Source organism: Callospermophilus lateralis, chromosome 3, assembly GCF_048772815.1.
Source record: "Callospermophilus lateralis isolate mCalLat2 chromosome 3, mCalLat2.hap1, whole genome shotgun sequence".
NCBI lineage: Eukaryota > Metazoa > Chordata > Mammalia > Rodentia > Sciuridae > Callospermophilus > Callospermophilus lateralis.
This window is the reverse complement of record NC_135307.1, coordinates 193,359,825-193,383,495: the sequence shown is the minus strand read 5'-3', so window position 1 is coordinate 193,383,495 and position 23,671 is coordinate 193,359,825. Positions and strand designations below refer to the sequence as shown.

The 23,671-nt window shown below is 55.4% G+C and overlaps 1 protein-coding gene across 1 annotated transcript in view; it reads left to right on the top strand.

The window, feature by feature from the left end:
• The window catches only part of Eya2 (EYA transcriptional coactivator and phosphatase 2), a 189,094-nt gene that overhangs the window by 152,139 nt on the left and 13,284 nt on the right, over positions 1-23,671 (top strand). The window contains exons 10-11 of the mRNA XM_077109204.1: positions 8,149-8,238; positions 23,518-23,576. Of these exons, the coding sequence (XP_076965319.1) occupies positions 8,149-8,238; positions 23,518-23,576 (149 nt within the window). The remainder of the gene's footprint in view (positions 1-8,148; positions 8,239-23,517; positions 23,577-23,671) is intronic.

Here is a 23,671-nt window from a genome sequence, read left to right as displayed (position 1 = left end):
GGAAGGAGAATTTCATTCCATGAATCATTTATTTATTAAAAAGTAGACAACATGGGGCTGGGGACAGAGCTCAGTGGGTACTTGCACAGGCCCTGGGTTCAATCCCCAGCTCCACAAAAAAAAAAAAAGAAGTCAACTTTTAAATAGGCATTTACCCTCCCCCACCCACCCACCCACCCTTTTTTTTTTTCAATCTAAAGCTTCTTTTCTAATAAAATATTCTATATTCTCGTCCCTGCACAGACACATGGGGAGCCTAGTGGTGAGGTGAGTGGCTCAGGTCTGTTTCTGAGTCAGTCCTGGGCCACTTACCAGCAGGGTGACCTGGGACCGCCCCTTCATCACTGTGAGTCTTGACTCTTCTGTCAAATGGGGAAGACCTTGTGCAATAGATCACAGTCAAACACAGGCACATTAACAGTATCATCTAAAATGACCTCCAGCCTGCGTGTAGGAGATGTCTATAAAATGTTAACGAATCTGAGTTTAGACATCTCCAAATTATTCTTTATTCATATGTAAATATATTCCAAAATCTGAAAAAATAAAAAATTCAAAACACGTCTGTGCCAAGCATTTCAGACGTGAGGTTCTCAGCCTTCGCCTACGTCTCATTTGGACGTCCGCAGTTAAGAAAATGAAGCAGCCGCAGGGGATTGCAGAAGGACAGGCCGCTGGTCGTGCAGACGAGAAGACCCAGTTCCCATCAAACCTGGGCAGAATATTTTGCGTTTATTTATACAGTGCAGATGTAGTCGAGGCTCTGATCTTTAGAAGCAGGGCTTTTGTGTGCACGTCCCGCCAGACTTGAGTCCTGTTGGGTGTGTGAGAACCCTGGGTTCCCTGTGGTGGACAGCGTCCCACCGCGCGTCATGAGGCGTTAACACCCTCGGCACCTCCAATTCCAAGATGCCCCCGTGACTGTGACAGCCAAAATGCGCACCCCGATTTCCACACCATGTCTGGGGAGCAGCCACACCCACTGAGAACTTCTGTCCCAAGACCCGTCCTTTACATGACGCGCCCAACACAGCTCTCGCAAATGGCCTAGCTGCGCGCTTTGATAGGCTCACAGCCCCCAAAGATGTCCACATCCTGGTCCCCAAAACCTGTGAGTGTCACCTTATGTGGCAAGGGGGACTTTGCAGATGCAATTAAGTGGCCCAATGTAATCTAAGGAAAAAGAAAATGTCCCTGCTGTGTGACCAGAGTGTCCAGAAGTCGACGTAAGTCATGGTGAGGTCCAGACCCAGACACTTCCTTGTGGCTCTCACATGGATCTGTCACCTCCTGGGCAGTGACGGGGGCAGCCCCCGTTCCCAGCTTACACTCTACCTGCCACCCCGGGAACCAAGGGCCACTTTCCCCGCAGTTATGGCTGAAGTCCTGTGGCCAGTTCCCATGGGCTCAGCTTGACCACGGGGCCTTTCCTGAGCCAATCTCTATGATCCTGGCCAGGCCTTCAGTTCGTGGTCACCCGGGAAGGCCAGCAAGGGATAGGTCGGCTTCTCTGCACAACACGCTGCCCCCCTGGTTAGCCAGCCGCGGATGTTACAGGTGCCTAATAAAGACACCGTGTCGGGCCCGAGCCCACCCTCAGACTCGACGTACCAGAACCCCAGGCCTCAGGAAAGCGGTCATAGTCACAGTGAGTTCAACACAGTCAGGGACGCAGGTGAAGTCACCAAGGGAAAAGGCCCAGGGCAGAGTCCAGGGCAGAGCTGCCTCCCCTCCCGGGCGCCCTCTCCCGGCTGAGCACAGACAGTCCCCCTGACTCTCCCGGCACACGGGGTGGCAAAGGGTGCCCAGGGAAGCTCACCTGGGCCCTGGTGTCCTGGTCTCTCTGGTGTCCTGGTCTCTCTGGGGGCCAGTGGTACGACCTCACAGTGCCCGACCCAGGCCTGCTGACAGCATCTGCTGCACAGCCAGCCTCTGCAGCCTCACCACAGAGGCCCCGGCTGAAATCCACCAAATGACTCAGCTGGATGGGAGACCTCCACCCACCATAGACGTCCGGGGCATGCAGGTGGGGGTGGGGACAGGGACAGCCCATCCTCCTGGGCATGAAGCACCTGTCCTGTGACGACGCTGAGCCACAGAGGGTACACACCCCCTCAGGGCAGAGTGACCCTATTGGGCATTAAGGACACAGCCCAAGAATGGAGGGTCAGATCAGTCGTGAGCCTCAATCCAAAGCCACCTGTCCAAGCTGAGTGACATCGCACAAGTCAGCGGTGATGACAAGTAACAGTGGCTGTGACCAAGCTAATGTCCCCCGCGCTCGCTCTGTTCCAGGCCTGGCTCCGCGTCCTGGAGTCGTTAACTCGTGGTTTTTAAGTGCGTCAGGACCCAGTACCCGCCCTGTGCTGAAATACAAGTCCCCGTCGCTGTGTGCGGTGGCCTGACACTCCCCTGTCTGTCCTGGAGATGGGCACACTCCTTCCATGAAGGGGTAGTAAATACTTTTGGCTTCAGTCTGTGCGGTGACGCTCAGCTCCGCCACGAGGCATGAGAGCAGCCGTCCACGTGAAGTGACCAGGTGGGGATGGCCGCGGCCAGTAACACTTGACTCACAAAAGCAGGCCGCAGGCCGCGCTCAGCTGACCCCAGACGGATCGCACTCTCCCGTCTTTTTCTTTTTTAATGCCGGTCATTCAGCTCTCACTAGAAGTATTGTAACCTGCACTTTGAAAAACTCATTGAATCTTACCATCAGATCCAGTAAGCGAGCTGTTCACAGAGGAGAAAAGGGGGCCCTCTCAGGCTGAATGTCTTGCCTGGGGACATGCCCTTGTCACAGACCGGCAGCCCACCGCTGAGCCCCTGCCCAACGCTCTCAGTTAGATGGCTCCTGTCACTATTTCCCACATCTTTGTTGGTGCCTTCCAGGTGAGTGTGTGATGGGGTCCGTGGTCACACACTTGTCCATGCCCATCATCAACAGTGCGTTTGGCCATGTCACGGGGATGATCCCCTTCCCGCCCCTCCTCTCTCCCCGGCTCCCTTTCCTCTACTCCACGGACCCCCCCTTAGACTTTCAGGAGACTCCCCCCACCCCACCTTGTGCTTTTTCCTCTCTGGATTCCACAAAGGAGAGAAAACAGACCACCCTTAATCTTCCAAGTTGGCTTATTTCACTTGACGCAATGTTCTCCAGTTCCACCCATTTTCCTGTAAATGACGTAGTTTCATTCATCTTTGTGGCTAAATAAAACTCCATTGTATGCCAGGTGCACACCTGTAATCCCAGTGGCTCCTGAGGCTGAGGCAGGAGGATCCCAAGTTCAAAGCCAGCCTCAGCAACAGCAAGGCACTAAGCAACTCAGTGAGACCCTGTCTCTCGATAAAATACAAAATGGGGCTGGGGATGGGGCTCAGTGGTTAAGCACCCCTGAGTTCAATCCCTGGTACCAAGAAACTCCATTATGTTATTATGATTATTATCCAACCGGGACAGTGAAGGAATCCAGAAGACCCCGTGACAGGGTCCCCTTTCTGCTGAGCCTGGAACCTGCCGTGCTGGTGTCCAAAGGCTTGTGATGGGGATAAACAGTGCACTAGTGTCCCTTCTTTGAGTCAAACACATTTTATAGTCATCTATGACAAAAAGTGTTCTGAGCTTAGGAAAGTTGGAAATACAGAAAGGAAATTCTGTAGTGGACAAATCGACTTCTGCTTCATTAAAGCAACTTTGGGGTAGACACTTGGACTCTTGATTTTGAAATAAAAACAGTGGCCTGGGGCTGGGGTTGCAGCTCAGTGGAAGAGCACCCCCAGGCTACGGGGAAGCCCTTCCACCCACCAGGCCGCAGAGCCCCTCTCGGAATGAAGCCTGTTGTGGGAAACCCCCCTTCTCTCAGTTCTCTGTTCTGGTTTAAATTGATCCTTATTCTAAAGTGATCCACTTATACTATTGCTTATTTGGAAAAATAAACACTGATTTTTGTTTAATCCAAATAGTACAAAATGACTAGGAAAATGGTCCTCTGTGCACTCTGGACCTGTGACTTCGGTGCTCCTGCGGGGTTGACAGAGACAGGCCCTTTGCTTAGGGGTGGGAGGGAGCTGGGGTGGGGGGAGGTGACAATCCTGAAGCTACTGCCATCCTGCTGCAAGCCGGGCTGGGCACGGTGTTTACACACCTGCTATCTCATTTATCCCTTGCTCCCTCGGGCGGTAGAGGTCAGAGTGGCTCTGAGGGGTCAGAGGCCTTTGGTCAGCTGAAGGGCGTGGCACGAAGGCTCCATAGTTTAACTTTTATTTGATTGGGTCCAACAGGGTGCCCCTCCACGCTGCTATGGGTGGCTGGAGCCACAGGGACGGGTGGCATGTTTATGGGGTGTGTTGGGGACAACAACACAGACGACCTGAGATGAAAGGGAAGGCCCTGGTCCTGACGCAGTCCACATGTGTTCTGTACTGACCACGTGCAGGCGTCACCAGTCTCTATGCTAATTCCTCTGTCCTTGCGGCCCTGGGGAAGCACTTTTTACCTGGGCAACGTGGTCTGTCTGGGGTGCGGGAGGCACGGTCCCCGAGCTCTGGTGCTCCTCTGGGGGCTGATGCCAACTTCCCTGCCCAGGACCCAGCGGGTTTTCAGTAAGGAGTTGTGAACAGAGGCCCCGCGTGGGCAGCTTCCGCCATCAGCGCAGAGCCCAGCGGGTTCTCAGGAAACCTGAGCAGGGGCCTGCCAAGCGGGTGATCCACAGGGTCTCCAGACATTCGGGTACTTTTGGTTTGTTGTCGTCATTTAACTTTTAATTGCACAGTAAATATTCAAATATCTTCTTTTGAAAAAATTTAGAATATTCTGGATGATACAAAGCTTTGCTTTGACCGTCACCTTTAATTCCTACTCTGTCCTCTGTGCCTTCCAAAAGTAACCGCTGTGCTGACTCTGGGGTCACCCACTCAGATCTTGGTAAATAGGTCAGCGCCCAGGGACAGACATAGTAACACGTGTCACCAAGGCATGCCAACAGTATGCAGTATAGAACGTATAGGTGGGTTTTTATTTCACTCGACAATATATTTTTTGGTGTGCTGTGTTAACCCATGGAGACCTAGCCCATTTCTTTCATTGAAATTCAGTTTTCCATAGATACACTGCATTGTTTTCTGAGTCTCCTTGGCTGGGCAGCTAAGTCGGTTCCAACCTTTGGCAACTTACTAACAGTTCTATACTGAATTCATTTATTTATTTATTTATTTTGCTATACTGAGGGTTGAACTCAGGGGTGTTCTACTGCTGAACCACGTCCCCCGCTATTTTTATCTTCTATTTTTGAGATAGGACTAAGATTCCTAGGTGGACCTCAAACTTGCAATCCCCCTGCCTCCCGAGTCGCTGGGATTACAGGCGTGTGACACCGCTCCCAGCCTTAAGGACCATCTCGTCCTTGGTCAGGTGCATGAGTTTTTCTCTAGGATAAACAGGGGGAGCTGGAATGTGGCTGGGTGTTATGGCCCACGCCTGTGATCCCAGCAGCTCGGAGGCTGAGGCAGGAGGACAGTGAGGCTGAGGCAGGAGGACGGTGAGTTCAGAGCCAGCCTCAGCCATGTCCTGAGGCTCTGGACAACCCCGGGAGACCCTGTCTCTAAATAAAGTACAGAAGTTGGGGGAGGCTCCGTGGTTGAGCCTAGTACCAAAGACAAAAAATGAAAAAGAAAACTGGAATCACTCAGTGTGCTGCATTTTCATTTCTTAACACAAGAAATACATACATACGGGTTAAATTCATGTCATTCTACGAGGAACGTCCACGGAAACCAGCCACTGCCCAGTGTCACCCTTTCTTTCACCCTAAGGCAACAACTGTCATCCTGGGCTGATTCTTCTGTGGTCACCTCCCTCCGCATTTCTAGGTGACGCGCTGATACTGTGGCTGTCTGACATTTGCTGGGTCAGGCCTGATCTCAGCTTCAGGGAATATCCCATGAGACTCCTCCCCGCCCTCGGGACACTCCCCAGCTCTACTTCCCACCTCCTGGGACAGAGTGCCCTCTTCCCTGGTGCGGGACCTGCCTCCTGGCACTCCCCCCCCTCCCAAGCCGCCTGCACAGGAACTGCTTTCCCTCTGCTGGCCTGGGAGGTGACGGCCTGGGAGGTGACAGCTGCTGGATGCAGCCCTTGGGCTGTGGGTCTGAACAAGGGCTCCTCTATGCTTCTTGTCCAGCGCCCTGAGGGCAGCCATCAGCTCTCAGGTGACAGTCACACCAAGAAGGGACGCAGATTTGCGGAGCTCAAGTGGCTCGGGATGGGATGTGTGTGAAACCCCCACGACCCTTCCCTCCTGGGCCCTGAGGAGTTTGTTTGCCTGTCTCTCTCCAAGTTCCCGGGTGTGGGCTCCGCAGCCTAGGAAGGGGCTGGGCCTAAGGGCGTTCCCCGCCTCCTCCCTCACCTCGGGCAGCTCCTTCTCCCTCCCTTCCCTCCCTCCCTCCTCCCTCCCTCCCTCCCTTCCCTCCTTCCCTCCTCTCTTCCTCCCTCCCTCCCTCCCTCCCTCCCTTCCCTCCCTCCCTCCTCCCTTCCCTCCCTCCCTCCTCCCTCCCTCCCTCCCTTCCCTCCTTCCCTCCTCTCTTCCTCCCTCCCTTCCCTCCCTCCCTCCCTTCCTCCTTCTTTCTTTCCTGTGTTTTCTGTTTGGTTTTGTTCTTGATTGTGTATTTTCATGATGGAGGTAAGACGGCCAACAGGAAAGCGAGTCCCTGGAGGGGGGACAGGCCTCCTCTCTCCCCGACCCCAGCCCTGGAGTCCTGCTCAGAGGCGGTGCTGTTCTGGAGCCAGGTGACCTGGGGTCAACCCCCACGCTCACTAGTTCCTGTGGCCTTGAACTAGGCACCCCGCCTTGTGCACCTCGGTTTCTTCACTGCTGCCCTCGTGGGGCTTCGTGGGGACTGAGTGAGATCGAACTCTAGCGCGTACAGAGAAAGCACTGAGCAGGTCTTTGTCAGGAATTGAGGACCCGGGTGTTGGACACACTCTGGACGAGTGGTTCTGCACGGTGGCAGCACGTTGGAATCACCTGGGGAACTTTGAGCTTCCCGGTGCCTGGAGCACCCCACAGCAATCCTGGTCTTGGTATGCAATGCACACGGAGGCTGGGATTTCTTTCATGCTCCACACAGCATCCCAGTGTGCAAGCAGGACTGAGAATGAGTGTGCTCCTTATTCCCCGTGTGCATCCGTTAGCATAGGTGAGGTACGCTACAGTAACAAACATCCCCGTTAGGATAGGTGAGGTACGCTACAGTAACAAACATCCCCATTAGCATAGGTGAGGTACGCTACAGTAACAAACATCCCCGTTAACATAGGTGAGGTATGCTACAGTAACAAACATCCCCGTTAGGATAGGTGAGGTACGCTACAGTAACAAACATCCCCAACTCTATTTCTCAGTCTACCTTTCACTGTGGTGTAAGTCCATTACCAGCAGCAGCTTGATTGGTGCCACCTTTACCTTGGAACCCAGGCAGACAGAATAGCCTTCATCCAGAACACGCTCCTTCCTGTGAAGTGGGAAGAAAGCAAGCTTGACGCACCGTGCATCAGCTCACGGAGGCCCTGGCCAAAAGGGAAACTCCACTTCTGCCCACGTAGTATCATCCAAAGCCAGTCACATGGTCACAGCTGAGTTCCATAGGGACACTGTACTGGGGACAGCAGACTCTTTCTGATAGCCAAGTTTGTAGACCAACGGTCAGGCCTTCCCAGTGCCCACACACCTCCCCTGAAGCCTTCCCGGCGTCCCACAAAACCAAAAAGTGCTGTCCCTGGGCGCTGACGTATTTACCGAGATCTGAGTGGGTGCTCCAGAGTCAGGACAGTAGTTACTTTGGGAAGGCACAGAGGAGAGAGGAGGGATTGAAGGTGACGGTCAAAGCAAGGTCTTGTAGCCCACGCTGGCTACAGCCACTTCTGTAGGACGTGTCCTTGTGACACGGTCACTGAGGTGTCTGCAGAGCCAGGTGTCTGAGGAGACTTAACACTGGAGGGGGTGGATGTGAACTAGAAGCCGGCCCCCTGGGCACACTCCAGGCCACTCGAGAGCTGGCCGAGGAGAAGGACCCAAGCTGCCCTCAGGGGTGGGCAAGGAGGCTGAGACCCAGAGGCTGCGCCTGCATGGGACTGTGCCCTTCTCTTTCCCACAGGACACCACGACGTCCGTGCGCATCGGCCTGATGATGGAGGAGATGATCTTCAACCTCGCGGACACACACCTCTTCTTCAACGACCTGGAGGTTTGCAGTCCCTGGTCCCCGTAGGAGTTGCCACATTTAGCCACCTCCTCAAGGGGAGAGCAGATGCTTCATTCCATCTCTTCTTTCTTTTCTTTCCTTTTTTACATCTCTTTTTCTTTTAGAGACTTGAAACTTTTCTAGCAACCCCCAAGAAGGCCCAGAACTGGGCCAACAATGGCTTATTGGAAACACTTGGCCGGATTATCTCCCTGCCCCAGCGATGCCACGGCAGTCCTGCTAATCCAATAAGGGCTGTGTCGCTTCTTCCTCCTGAAATTTGCTATTTAATAAGTTTATTAAGGCAAATTAGGGCAGATCCTCCTGGGTCAGCAATAATTAGCAGTGGGCCAGGATGGAAGCTTTTAAAAACAATTTACATTCCCCTGAAAGCATGTTTTACAAAGAAAGAGAGTGAGAGCCAGCGGAGGGACTAATCTTATTTAGTGTATCTGCTCCTGAGCCCCCAGGCAAGTTGCAAAGGAGGTAGGAAGGAGGGGGGCAGCTTCGGAAATAAAGTTAAATCATTTATTTCTGACAGTCTCTGTCGGAAAGATTCGGGAAGGACTTCAAATGGAAAACATATTTAAAATAGAACTATTTAAGCAAAGGGATAAAGAGCTGCGTCATGAATTTTTAAAAAATTCAGACTCAGAACTGCTTTTGCATGTTCAGAGTGAATCTGAGCTTCCTGGTAACCAAAGCAAGAAGGGAAATGTAAATCACTTCCCTCAAATGGAGGAACAAGCAGCTCTCCTCAGGTGAAGAAAGGTTGGAGTGACAGAAAAAGATCAGCGTGAGGCTCTTCTGGCTTTGTAGATTACAGGCAGGTTATTGGCTCCACAGATTGAAAAATAAAGGCATCTTACAATGAAACTGTATGTGAAAGAACAATTCTGTTTATCCTACTAGGAATAGTTTTTCTCAGTCTCTAGAAAATCCCTGGGACTGAGCTGTAGAGCTGAGACATAAAGGTGTGGATTCCAAACCTGTCCTCGCCCAGGGCAGTATGAATATTCATCATCAGGAGACGGGAACCCTGGCAGTCTTGGGTTCTGTCTTGTACAAGCCCCTGGGCCCCAGTCTTTCCATCCAAAAGATGGACCCGATATTCTCTGCCCAACGAGAACCCAATTCAAGGGAAGGGTCTGGGTGGAAACGTGAGTAAGGAGGAGACTCGGCGTTGGGGAGCACACCTCTGGCAGCGAGGCCAGCGCTGTCCTTGGCCAAAGCAAGGTGCAGGTGCTCTTTAGCGTCCTCCCATGGCTGGGGGAGAACAGGAAGAGAGTGAGAGCTCAGAGGGTCTGTCTGTCTGTCTGTCTGTCTGTTTGTTTGTTTAACGGCCATCAAATTCAGCAAGTGTTTCTGGAGCTGACTGGAAATATCAAAACCTAACTTGCTTTAGAATAAAAAGGGGGGACCCGGTGGGCCCTTGTGGTCAAAAAGCCCAGAGTAGATCTCCTGTTTGTCCGTCTCTGAGTCGGCTCCCTGTGCACCTGGGCACCCTGATTTGCATAAACCCCCAGGGCCCAGGCAGAAACAGCCCATCAAATCCGAAAGTGAGCCAGTCTGCAACAGCAGAAGGGGTGCAAGGAGCATCAAAGGTCAGAGGTGAGCACCGTGGTGGGCGGATGGCATCCTGCAGGGACGGTGCTCCAGGAGAGTGAGGGCAGGCACCGGCCAGACATCGATCCCAGCACGTGGGACAGCAAGTGCCAAGGCCCTGGGGTGAGCACAGGAACTCGGTGACTGTTTAGGGACAGCCAGGAGGACGAGTCTGGAGAGGGCAGACTACGTAGGAATCAGCTTATCCCAAGTGCTATGCAGAGCCACGGGAGAGGGGACACTAAGCCAGAGAGGCCACATGACCTGGTGAGGAGGTGGCCGTAGGCGACCAAGCAGGGGAGAACAGTGGGTTGGAACCAGGGGTCAGGAAGGGCTTTGAGGACGAGGTGAAGCCCAGGGACCTGCTGAAGTGGGGGGTGGGACAGAGGCTGGCAGGACTCCTGGCGTGGTCTGCCCGTGTGTGGTCAGTAGGTGAGTAAAGTGGAGGGCGTGGGCATGCCGTGGGCACCCTCCTCGCATCACAGGAACCAAGGGCGCAGGAGGCTTGCCGCGGACCTGGGCTGGCCTGCAGGATTCCCGCGGGCTTCAGGCCATGTCCTCAGAATCCCTCTCCCTCTGCTCTTTCTTGCTGGCCCCAAAGCCCAAGTCTCGGTCCCACCTCTGGCAGAAGGGCCCTAATTGCCAGCTGGAGCTGCTCAGGGAAGCCAGTTTGTTTTCATTCTCTAATGTTTTTTCAAAAATGTCCCAGTGCCAGGAGCCCCCAGGGCACGTCGCAGAATTGGAACCATGTTACACCAGGAGAAGTTCAGACTCCCACAAGGAAAGCTACTGTTTGTTGGTGCAGGCGCCTGTCAGAAGGCAAGCAGCAGCCCCAGGCTCCCGGGAGGCCAGGGGGGAGGGCCCGTGGCCTGCCGAGGCCAGCCCCAGGCCGCTCCCTCCGATGGACCCGCTCAGGGAGCAAAGTCAGATCCGCAGTGCCACCTGCAAATAAGGATTCCCTTCCTGCCTCCAGCAGCTCCTCCTCCAGAACTTACCCCCGCTAAGTGCTGCGGGCTCAACCACACTCAAAACACAGCCAGAGGCCGGCGGGATGGCACACCTCCTCCTACTCAGGAGGCTGAGGCAGGAGGATCACCAATTCAAGGCCAGCCTCAGCAACTTAGATCCTGTCTCAAAATATTTTTTAATTTTCCGAAAGGGGTGGGGTGGCAGTAGGTGGTAGAACACCCTTGAGTTCAGTCCCCAGTGGGAACGAGACCCATGACCTCAAGGCACTGGCCTCTTGGTCGGGAGGCAGAGAGTAAAGAACTGAATATATACTCTCTTGTCCAATAAGGAGCTGTCGAAAGAGACCAAGAAAGGTGGGGCAGCAGGAGCTGCTGTCACGGGGCATTGCCTCGCCAGGAAAGTCCTCTGACATTTAAACAGACACCTGCCGAGGTGAGAGGGGGAGGGCCACGTGGACATCTGGAAGAGCGTTCCAGACAGGACAGCAGTGCAAAGGTCCTGAGGCATGTCCCAGGTCAGTGGGTTCCAGGGAGAGGAAGGGGGCAGTGCCGCTGAGTGGAGGGGCAGGAAGGGCTGGGGTGGGCACTGGGGCAGGGCCTTTGGATCACACCCTAAGGGTGACAAGGGACCACTGGAGACCTTTCAATGACATGACAGGCTCACGGTGGCTGCCCAGGGGAGAAGAGAAGCAGGTGTCTGTGCCACTGGCTCTCAGGACCTCCCAGAGGAGAGCCCAGAGGCACGAGGACGGTCAGGATCGTGGGCATGCGCACCCAGGGCTCCACCTTCCCCTGGCTGTGTGACCTGGGCCAGCTGCTCCGCCTCTCTGAGCCCCAGTCTCATCCTCTGTTAACTGGGCCGAGGGGAAGCCCCACCTCTGGGTGGTAACTATGAAGGGGCCAGCACAGGGTCCCACGGTCTGGGCTCCGAGCACCCCAGGGACACGCGGGAGGGTGCCACCTTCAGGGACTGTTCCATTTTCTTCGTAGGCACTTACGTTACTGTGAATCTGGGAAACAGAGCTAGCTCCCCCCTGACCCTCACAGCCAGGCACACAGAGGCGGGGCACCCTGTGACAGTGGCCCCCAATCACAGCCGGTCACTGAAGTCTTGCGGCAACTACCCACAGCCGCCACCCCCATGCCCGGCCCGCTTGCCCTGGTGACACAGCTGCTTGTGACCAGTCAAAGCGGGGGACGCTGTGGCCACCATGTGGTCCCACTCCTCGGGGGCTGAGGCGGGGGAGTCCCCTGAGCCCAGGAGTCCAGGTCCAACCAGGCAACATGACAAGTCCCCATCTCAAAAGAAAGGAAAGGGGGGCCACACCCCAACTGTGTCTTAGGTAATAATTCTCAATAATTTTAAAAGGGAATGAAGTCGAGTAAGGCGCATTATGAACAGTGGTGGGGAGTTGTTAGAGATCTGTTCTCGTGATGTGAACCTGTGTGATACACATTTCATACCGGACAGCAGCCAAGACCCCTCTGGAAGCCCGTCTGGCCAGGCTGCCCCGTGGAGTCTCCAGCCGTGGGAGCCGTCTGCTCTGCTCCGTCCAGTAGCGCGGCCGCCTGCCCCGTGTGGGCACCCACAGGCTGAGCTCCTGACCCGGGGCCGGTGCGGCTGAGACGCTGGATTTGTTATCGTGTTTAATTTGAGGCAATTTTAGGGAAAAGAACACATGTGGCGGGTGACATGTGGGACAGAGGAGGACTTCTACCTCCTTGTAGAAAGTTCTGTCGGTGCAGCTCTGAAGTCTTGGATCTCTAAGCCATGACTGCACCTCAGCTGTGACAGAGGTGGTGACAGTGATCACAACACCTGGCACCTCCTGGGCGCTTGCTGACGCGCAGCCTGGTTTGGGAGCCCATCTGTCCCCACTGTGCCATCGGCTCCGTGACGGGCCTGACAGCAGGCGTCTTTCTCAGCATCTGAGGCTGCATGCCCATCCTCAGGATGCCGGGGAGCTTGGCTTCTGCCGCGAGGCCTGTTCCTGGTGGTGGACAGCCACCGTCTCGCGTGACCTGTCTCAGAGGCGGCACTGGGCCCCTGGGAGCTGCGTTCTTCACCGCGTCCCCTGCGCCGTGCTCCAGGCTTGAGAAAGAAGGTTCGGTGGGAAGCTCAGGCCTCTAGAGGCCGTGGGCAGTGGCTCAACGGGCACCGGGCAGAGGAGGCGTCGGAGCAGCCAGGAAGGTGGGGATCTGACCCCAGAGGAAGGGACACCCCGGGGCAAACGCAGACGGCGGCCGAGAGCCCCCACCCGGGCCTGGGCCTGCACAGCGCCAACCAGAGCTCACAGTCACGGCCTCCAGCCCCGCTGCCCGCGGACTCCTCAGCGTCAGAGCAGCGCAGGGACCCTCCTGCGTTTCCAGAAAGAAGGACGAGGACGGTGTGACGAGGGGTCATGACACGGTGGGGGCTGGGTGTGGGCACACAAGGAGGTCATGGGCACCAAACCAGAGGTAGCCGACAGGTGCCAGCCGGTGACTGAAGAGCCACCTGCCTGTCCCTCATCATGTAAGCCAACAGCCACGGGAGACCGGCGCCCCCGCTGCAGAGACAGGACAACGGCACCGAAATCCCCACAGCGACGCGCACCACGCCCCGTCTGCACCCGGCGCCCGCGCACGGGCCCCCTGAGGCCTCACCCCTCTGCAGTGCTCAGACAGGACGCTGAGGCCCAGCACAAACTCCAGGAGCCAGCGGACGCCGTGTGGGTCTGGGCTGCTCGTCCCTCGTGGAGTCGCACGTTTGAGGTGACCTGGGAACGAGGATCAGCAGAGCGTGGGAGACCCTCGGCCAGGAACAAGAGGAACATGAGGGTCCCGGCGGGGCAGCCCTGGGAGGCTTCCGGAGCAGCCTGGCAGCCTGGTGGGCCGGGAGCCCCGGAGCTTTGGGACCGACCAGGCTGGCGGGGTCAGAAGCTGCTGGAATGGGGGCGGCCGGGGCTGCTGACCGTCTGAGTCACGGTTCCGCAGGAGCCTTGGGGAGAGTATGTCACTGTGTTAGGTCTGAGCTGCTCTCGCAGTGTCCTTCCCGACGGGCCACAAAGACAGCGCAGGCCAAGCCCTGTGTGCTCTCGGGACAACTGAACATGGAGACAGCGCAGGAAGGCACCCGGGTCCCCCCCAGGCAGCGCACCCCGCAGGCTGCTCTGGAGAGGAGAGTGGAAGGACCCTGCCTGCAGCCGGGGTGAGGGGTCAGCAATCTCACTTTTAAAGTACACCTCCCTGAAGGAGGGGTGGCCAGGAAGCTCCTCGGGCGACAGGAGTCATTTTTCTAAAGCCAATCTGTCAACGGCGTCTGTTCTGCACTTGCGTCTCCAAGAGCTGATGACAAAAGCCACGGGACTGTCCCATCAGGAGAGCTCGGGAAGGGCCAGCCGTCGGCAGCTCCACCCAACAGGCTCTCCCAGGTGTCTGTCACCAGCGCTCAGACAAGAATTCTGAAGTGTCAACCCTGGGGGTTCAGGAGAAGGTGAGCCAGGAAGTTCGTGAGGACTGGTGGTCGAGGGGCCACGAAATAGACGAGCCTTGGGCCAGCATGGTGAGGGGCAGCGTGAAGAGAGCAGCGTTACTGCAAGTTCGTCCGTGTCGATCATGCAGCCACCACGGGCAGAATCGTTGCTGTGAGTTGGAAAAGCCACATGGAACTGACACCTTCGGAAAGATGTGGATCACCAAAATGAGCCGAAGAGAAATAAAGAATGGATCTAAAAAATAATCACCAGAGAGTGGCAAACTGCTCAAGTCGCTCTCCCCCGAAACGGCACTGGGTCCCTCTGGTTTTAGACAAGAGTTCCGACGAACCTTCCAGGAAAGCTCAGTCCCACTCTGCATGAACTGCACCGCCAAGAGGAAGACATTGGAATGTCCCCTCCGCGCTTTGACAGGCTGCTGTCACCCTGAAACTAAAGCTAGAGCCCGAGCTTATGGACAAGCGGCCACACTGCCTCCCCGGGAAGGTCGGCTGTTCCTGCCGTCCCAGCAGATGGGGCCTCCCCGAGGTCCCGGGGCGCCAGCTCCCCACGGTGCAAGGGTGCATTTGGACCCAACCGGCTCCAGCTTCTGACGGCCGGCCCCCGCCTCAGAACACACCGGCAGGCAGGCGTACTGGCCGTTTCTCATGATTTAAAAACACAAAACAAGACCAGTGACCTGGTCCTGCCACCGAGAAGGCCCAGGGCCACGACTCCCTATCACAGTGAGCCACCAGGGTCCAGGTCTTAGTGTGTGACGCCATCTTCAGCCAAAGGACCTGGTGCTCCCTGGAGAGACGGCAGGTCCGGGCTGGAACAGGGGTGTGCGGGATGGGCCAGGGGCACCCGACAGTGGCTGAAAGTCAAGATGCGCTCAAAACCCCACCGTGGCGGGTCCTACAGAAGGGACACGGGGTCCAGCTGAGAGCTTCACACAACTTAGTCATAAAATATGTAACCCAGTGTTGACTCTGACCCAGAGTATCAAGTAGGTATCCCTAAGTCCAGGCTGATCCAGACAAACAGAAACAAATTAGTGGGGAATACACAAGGGTCTCATGCCAAAACGCCCCAAATGATTTACGCAGATATCACACCCCCCCACCCCCCGTGAGCCCCGCCTGGAGACTTCCTTCCAAAATACAGTACAGAGAGGGACAGGGACCGACAGATGACGCCCGGGGCCGCAGCTTAGCCAGGGGCCGCGGTCCACAGCAACAGTGGTACGACGCTGTGGGGATGGTACAGACCCTCGCTATGGCGGGGGGAGGGCGCTTCCCTTCGCTGACCCCCACCCAGGCCCCTGACCCAGGCCAGCCACCAGAAGAACCGCACATAAATCCCAACTGAGAGACGCTCTGCAAAGTGAGCTGAACACCACTCCCTCCCACTCTCAGGAGCAAGGAAAGTCAGAATCTGCCGCAGCCCAGGGAGCCCTGACCCGATCCCACATGCCATCCTGAGGGGACCCTGGAACAGAAAGCAGACGCTGCGGAAAGCTCTGGAAATCCGACCCCAGGGTTAACGTGAGCCAACAATAACGTGGCAAAATGTGTCACAAGATGCAAGAAAGGTAGCCTGTGAGGAAAGGGGGCAACCCAGGGGACCGGGAGGGTGCCTGAGAGCTCTCCTGCGGTCCCTGCCATGTCTCCACCTATTCTGAACTAAAACAGCGATTTAAAAATCTGAAGACTCAAAGGTGTTAAGCGACTTGCTCAAGATCCACACCCAATAACGTGGAGCCCAGGGACGGCATTCAAACGCCCACCCTAACACCCTGGGGGCGTGAGCTTGATCCCGGGTCCATCAGCAGCATCCTGACCTCTCCGGGTCTGACTGAGCAGTGCTCCCCTGCTCCGTCTGTGACTCTCCTGGAACTCTGTGCAGGCAGAGCTTGGACCTGTCCCACTCAAAATGGCGGTAAGAGCAACCCTTCTGCTTTTCAATGGCTTCACCTGTGTCCACTCACTGAGTCCTTATGTCCCCTGCAGGGTAGGTATGTCCCATAGCTCAGCCACCCTGGGGAAGCCAAGGTTACACAGTCAGTAAGTTGCAGAGCCAGAATTTGAATCCAGGCCCCAGAATCTGTGCCTTTATCTGCTCTGCCCTCCAGCCTTGCAAAAACTGATGTAAAAAAATAGGCAGCTTCTGTGGACTTTTCTGAGTTAGTAGATGAAAGAAGAAAATGGCCATTGTACTAGGCCCAAGTTAGCCCTAGAGGCCCACACAGTAAGAGGAGGAAAACTGAAGTCCCCAGATGACCTGGGATAGGGCTGGGGGACAATTTTTTTTTTTTTTATGCTGGAGATTGAACCCAGGGCCTTGTGTGTACAAGGCAAACACTCTTCCTACTGAGCTTTATCCCCACCCCAGGGTTGGGGGATTTTTTACAAAAAAAGAAGAAGAAGAAAATAAACAAAGCCTTTGGCAGGCTTTTGACAGATGGGAAAGGCATTCAAGGCAGAGGAACAGGGAGTGCAAAGGCCCTGTGGCAGGATGTGCCATTTGTTGAAAGACTAGCTGGAGGCTAGGAGAGGGGTGCAGGAGATGAGGTCAAAGTGGTAGGCAGCATAAGACTGTGCAGCAGGTGGGGCAGGCTCCCTGTGATGGCTATGACAGTGACACTTGTACTTGGAGAGAGGTGACCCATTGTGGGGCTTGGAGCAAGAGAGGGGCATGATCTGACTTAGGGTTCAGCAGAGCCCACCTGGCTGCTGGACGGAGATGGGGTAGGGGGAATAAGGGGGCAGGGGCAGGAGCAGGGAGAGGAGGAGGGGACTGCAGTGGTCTCGGCCAGCTAGGGCAAGCTGCTCTGTAAAGGCCCGATGGTCCGTGCTCCGGGCCCTGTGGGCTGTGTCACCGGCTCATCTCAACACACTGCGAAAGCCGCTGGGGGCGCGTACTTGATGCACCCAGTCTGTTCTGGTGACCCGCACGTCCGCCAACAGCCAAAGGCCACCTTGGGGCTAGGTGGGGGTGGCAGCAGCTGGACCCTGGTGAGGGCTGTGAGGAGGGGGGCATGGCCGTCGAGGTGCGTGCTGAAGGCAGGGCCAGGGCTTGCTGGCCGGCCTGTGGAGGGCTGCCAGGGAAGGCCAGGAGTCCGCAGTGGCCCCAGGATGGGGCGTGGCCGCGCGTGGGTGATTGACATGCATGTGGAACACCAGGGCCACGTGCCTTTCTCCTCTCCGGGTGGATGCGTCTCCGGGGACACGGCTCTGCAGGCAGAGGCCCCTGCGTTCAGACCCGGCTGCTCTGCCCACTGCACCCTGGGCTCGTGTCAGGCCTGTCACCAGGTGCCCCAGACCAGGTGGTGTGAGCCGCAGGAACTGGAGACCAGAAGTCCAAGATCAAGGGGGGGGTCCTCCCAAGGGGAAAATCCCCTCCTCCTCCCGCTGGTCTGCGACGTCCCCTGGCTGGGAGAGGTGTCACCCGCCTTTGTCCTCATCTCACAGGGCATTCTTCCTCTGGTCCGTCTCTGCGTCCAAATGTCCCCTTTTTATAGGGATGCTGTCTCGTGGGCTAGAGCCCCCCACCCCGTGCCTCATCTTCACGTGACCTCCAAGATCCTGTGTCCTAATAAAGTCACAGATGGTAGGGCTGGGACTTCAGCGTCTGGGGGGACAGACACCTTCTCGTCCCTCTGCCTCACTCTCCTCTGCCCGAGGGGTCGCCAGGTGCCTCTCTCCCGACCTTGTGAAGGGCTGAGCCCAGTCCTGGGCACACGGGAAGCTCTCACTAATGTCAGCTCCTCCCTGAAAGAAGCCTCCACGCAAGACAACTCGCCGGGGAGCTCCACTTTATTGCCAAAGGCTGGGCTTGTATAGATCTCAGGAGAGGTGGCAGGGCTTAGGTAAATGGCGGGCCACCCGTTTACTGGCAAGTTCTTCCAGATATCAGTTCTGGAGCCCAGGAATTAGTTCTTATTGGGGCTAAGGTTCCCCGCCAGAGAGATTTGAAATATTGGTGCCCGCGGGAGAGTTGGTGCCCACGGGAACTTTTTGCGCCAGTGGAAAAGGGAAAGTAGGAAGAGAAGGTCCTCAGGCGCCATGCTGGGGTTTTTCTCTGGGGTGCGGCTGCCGTTATATGTTTACCCAACATTCCTCCCTTTTTGTTCTCTTAGGAATTGGGGCGTCGTTGGTCAGATCTGGCTACTTTCTGCTGTGTGGGGGCGGCGTGGGGCCTAGAAGGGGAAGTGGAGGAATGTTGGGGGGCAGGTCTGGGGATATCATGGCAGCCAGAAATAAAACCCAGTGGCTATAGACAGCTACTTCCGTAGGGGTGAAGTCTGTGAAAGTTCCCTGAAACCACAAGTCGTTGATGGCATTGGACCAGTCCTGGATGGAGGAGATGGTTGGTATCAGCCACTGGTCCTGTAACAGAGACTCTAGGAAATATTGGAAGCGTTGCCTCGACATGGCATCACCAGCACCTGAAGAAGATCAGAGCGAATAAAAACAGGATGAAGATAAAAATTAAAGCAAATGTCAGTTTTGGGCAGAAGTTCCATGTCAGGGGACTGACAGAGAAGAGGCCAAGGGCCATGAGGAGGCTTAAAAAGGACATAAAGACTCAAGAATCCAGGGTGGCAGATTAAGAGGTTCTCCGAGCTCGTTGTCTTCCGCTGTCCGATGTCCGTTGCACTCCATCGCACCTGGTAGTGAGCTTCAGCACTGAGTGAGCTGTTCTCCTGAGGATGTTGGGGGCTCATCGGTCATCAGAGGCTGGTAGTGCCTAAGCAGAAGCTGGTTGAAAGTTTGATTAGAAATTTTCTGCAATTGGGTTTGAAGGAACTTCATTCTGCAGGGCAAGAGAGCGCAAAAAAGGAGCATCCAAAAGGGGCCCCAAGAGAGGATTGGAAGAACCCCGTTGTGGGATTAGCAATTGGGTCGATACCCTGCAGTTTAACAGCGTTCTTTTCTATCAGCCCAGACTCATTAACATAGTAGCAACATTCCTCTCTGAAGAACAGGCATGTACCCCCTTTTTCTGCAGTGAGGAGATCAATCGCCCTTCGGTTCTGTAAAGCCACGTGTGCCAGTGAAGTAAACTGCCCCTGCAAGGAGCCCAGAGATCAGCAGCGGCATGGAGCGCTTCTTGCAGTTTTTGCTGAAGGTCATTGGATGCCCTAGAGCATGACCTGTAGCTCCACCAGAGAGTCCGAGACTCGCCACTGAGGTTGTTAAAGGAGGCCTGCCAGAACCGGCAGAAGGACTGCCCTGCGGGTGTGGGAAGGTAGGGCCAACTGTGGAATTCGGTGGGAGTGTACAAAGACAGCAGAGGAACTACAGTAACCAAGAAGCAGGTGCCAGCGACACTGATCGTTGAGGTACTTAAAGACCTTACACCAGAGGAAATGTCCAGGTTGCTTAAACGCAGGGCTCGATGGGGTGCTGTAGCTCAAGGAACAAATGGGTAAAGGATTCATTGTTGGCAGGTGGAAACGATGAAAGGAAATGAAGCATTGGTGGAATAACTCTCCCACAGTGGGACACGTGCCACACGTAGGGTTGTCCTTTCTTAGAGAAATTGTAGGTTTTTGCTGAAATATTTCCTGCCGCTAATGGGACCGCTGCTAGAAGAGGACGACTAAGTGAAGCACAGAGGAAGCACTGAGAATAGGCACAGAAAGAGGGGTGGAGTTTAATAATCGGAGAGTTTGGTGTAGCAAATTGAGCCATGTGGGAGGGGGGCCTGAGGGGTTGAAGGCTCTGAATCCTCTTTGGATGGGCTATGGATAAGATCTCGAAGTTTTGATTCTGACTACCTGGATGGTTGCCTTAGGTGGCGTAATCAGGGAGCGGCCAACCGTCATCCACCCTGTGGGTCTGGCTGAGGTTGTCGGAGCATAGACAGCAAACTCAACAAAGTCCCAGCGTTTGGCCTTGGGGTCAGGTATACCTAAAGTATACCATCCATTGTTATCGGATGAAGAGCCCTTATGCCATTTGAGAGGCCCTTGTGAAATGACCAACCCAGGGGGTATAAGAGGTCCTTTGGTGGTAAGTAGGCCTCGCTCCTTCCATATTGCAGCATGGGATAATAGACTATGGAAGACATATTTTGAGTCAGTATAAAGGGTGAGGGATTTGCCCCGTGCTAGGAGGCAGACACGAGTGGCCGCTACAAGTTTGACCTGCTGGTTGGTAGTTCCTGAAGGCAGAGCTTTGGCCTCTATAATCTCAGTGGCCGAAACTACAGCGTATCCAGAGTAATGAGTGCCGTTCTGCCTAAAGGAACTGCCGTCAGTGAACAGGTGAGGTCAGGCTTGGTGAGTGGTCCCTCAGAAACGGAAGAATGACAGGGAGGAAGTCATCCAAGGTTTCCAAGCAATTATGAGCTGGTGTGTCAGCCGTGGGGGCCGTCGGGAGCAGTGAGGCAGGGTTCAGTGCAGAGCAGGGGAGGAACGTGACATCAGGGTTTTCCAGAAAGGAAGTGAGGAGCGACAGGACTTGGATGGAGGAAGGGTTTGAAGGCCCTTATAAGCTAAAAGATCCTTCAAGTGATGTGGGGAGTGGATAGTTAAAGGGGCCCCGAAAGTCAGCTTAGAGGCTTCTTTGTGTAAAATTTGTCCAGCACTCCCCATGTGAGACGTCTCTCCTCCCTGCCGAGGCATTTTTAATCCATTTCTCAAGAGCAATACCTACACATATTCTTCTCATTTTTTAAAGAAGATGAAAGTGTTGTAACAGCGGAGTTCTCCTTCAGAGTTCTCCCCAGTGCTTTCCATATGGAGTGCTGCTTCCAGCCAGATGTGAGGTTCTAGCTCTTTCTTTTCCCACTCACTTATTATATGTACATATCCATATGAAATATATGATATTTTAATATGTTCTTATACAGACACATGATTTACTGAAGGCATCACCTTTTCTTTTTCTGTGCTGGGGTTTGAACCCAGGGGTGCTCTGCCACTGAGCCCCATCCCCAGCTCTTTTTATTGATTGATTGATTTTTGAGACAGGGTCTTGCTAAGTTGCTCAGGCCGGCCTTGAACTTGCCATCCCCCTGGCTCCTCCTTTCCAAGGAGCTGGGATTACAGATGCGAGCGCCGTGCCCAGCTAAATGTCTCACTCTGAATCTGCTTTTCTCACACTATCAGACGTCTTGGAAACACCCTGTGTGTTAACATCAAGGTCTACTTCATTCTTTTTTTTGGGGGGTGGGGGGTGCCAGGGATTGAACTTGGGGACACTCAACCACTGAGCCCCATCCCCAGCCCTATTTCATATTTTATTTAGAGACAGGGTCTCACTGAGTCGCTTAGTGCCTCGCCATTGCTGAGGCTGGCTTTGAACTCGCCATCCTCCTGTCTCAGCCTCCAGAGCCGCTGGGATCACAGGTGTGCGCCACGGCGCCCAGTATACTTCCTTCTCTGAGCTGCGGGGGAGGCGTCTGCAGCGCGGATAAGCCACACTTTATTGAGCCATGCCCTGATCCCTTTTCTCTCTGGGCTGATGGACAGCCTTTCACAAGCCCTTGCAGGTGTTTTTCTGGGTCGGAGAGTGGACATTCCGAGCTGAGTGCAGTGGCCCTGTAATCCCAGCTACTTGAGAGGAGAGGTGGGAGGGTCACCAGTTCAAGACCAGCCTCGACAACTCAGGGAGCCCGTCTCAAAAAAAACCTAGAAATTCCTGAGGCGGAGACGGCACTACCGCAGGTCCTCAGCACCGTGTCACCACATGCTACCGTGCCAAGGCCACGGGACCCTCTGTCTGTCTCTCAGGTTGGTCAGGCTTTGACCAGGAGAGAGCAGAAGTACCTGATCCTCCTGGGTGTCAGGGACCTCTCCCCACGCCTGGGGAAGGGACGGCAGAGTTAGGGGCATCGGATTCTCCTCCCCAAAATCCCAGGGGGCCTCCCGTCCTTGCACCGTCCAGGCCCCTGGTTGCTGGCGGGGGGGTAACCCGATCCGGGTAGCTGGTGCAGTATGAGGTAGTGTCTAGCTGAGCGTCATGGTGTTTTATGAAGCCCGAAATGTGATCGCTACTGTTGTCACACTTTAGCGCCCCCAACCATCCCCTTGCAAATGAGAAAAACAGAGCCTCCCCAAATGCCTTGCCCCTGACATCTAGGAAAGCCCGTGGAACCCAGCCCGGGCCAGCCATGCGACCCCTGAGGGGCTGTGGAGCCTGGGGAGGACGGGAGGTGCTTGTCCACGCACGGGGAATGTGCTGCAGGTTCTGTGTTCTCCGCGGCCTGTCTGCAAAGTCAGCGTCCTCTAACACGCAAACTCACCAGCATGTGGGGCCTGCTGGTCCTTCCAGTTACACGAAGGCTGTGAGTCAGAGATCTCCAATCAGATGCCCAGGGGCCGGGTAACAGGTGAAGCAAGCCCAGCAGAGACTGAGGGGACCTGCAAGTAGACGCCCCTCAGCTTTGGTCAGCTCCAAAGGACAGTGCGGGTACAGGGACGTGAGAGAGAGCTGGACAGACAGAGCTCCCCCGAGCTGACCTGTTGCCCATCATTCCAAAAACATGTTTTGCAACCCAGGGCAGGCTAAATGACGAGATCTCCGCTCCTCCCGACTGAACTTACCGCCAGGCGGACGAGTCAGCCTGTATCCCTCTAGAGCTGCGCTGTCCATAGAATTTTCTTTGATGGAGGAAATGTGTGCAGAATCCAGTACAGAACTCCCTGGGCACAGGTGGCCGCTGAGCACTCAAAGAGGACTAAGGAAAGACAGGAGGCCGCGGGGCCCGTGGGGGGGTGGAAACAGTAGGCCTGGGACATGGTGTTCAGTGGGTGATGGTCACAGACTTTGGGACCCAGAGGGTGGCCTCCAGAAACGAACACTGGGAGAACATGGGGTTCTTGGAGGCAAAGGCAGGAGACATCCAAGCAGAGGGGACAGTGAGCCTCCACCTCATGCCCAGGGCTGCCATTTTTCCTGGAGCCTGGGAGGCTGGGAGGCCAGGTTTGCACCTACAGCCCCCAGTGTCACACGCATCACCCGCAGCCCCCTCTTCCTTGTAAAACTGTCCCAATTTGGGTGATAAATTTTCTGCTCGCCCTCCCTCAGGGCCAACCAGCTGCCTAATAGGAAACCAGAGAGAAAGAGGGAGGAGACCCCACAGGAGCACCTCTCACCCCCAGTGGCAAAGCCCAGCCTCGGACCCCAGCACTGGCTCCTGGCCCAGCTCTCCCGCCCCTGTGGCTAGCGGAGCCAGCTCTGCAAGACGCCATCACATTCACCAGGCCTGTTTCTTCTTTCTCTTCTCCAAATTCCCCGTAGGATTGTGACCAGATCCACGTTGATGACGTCTCATCGGATGACAACGGGCAAGATTTAAGGTGGGGATCTGGGGAGTCAGAAATGTCCATCAGTTGGTTCTCAGGAGGGGAGGGCTGGTCACCAGGACCAGACGAGCCCGTCACTAGCCAGATCT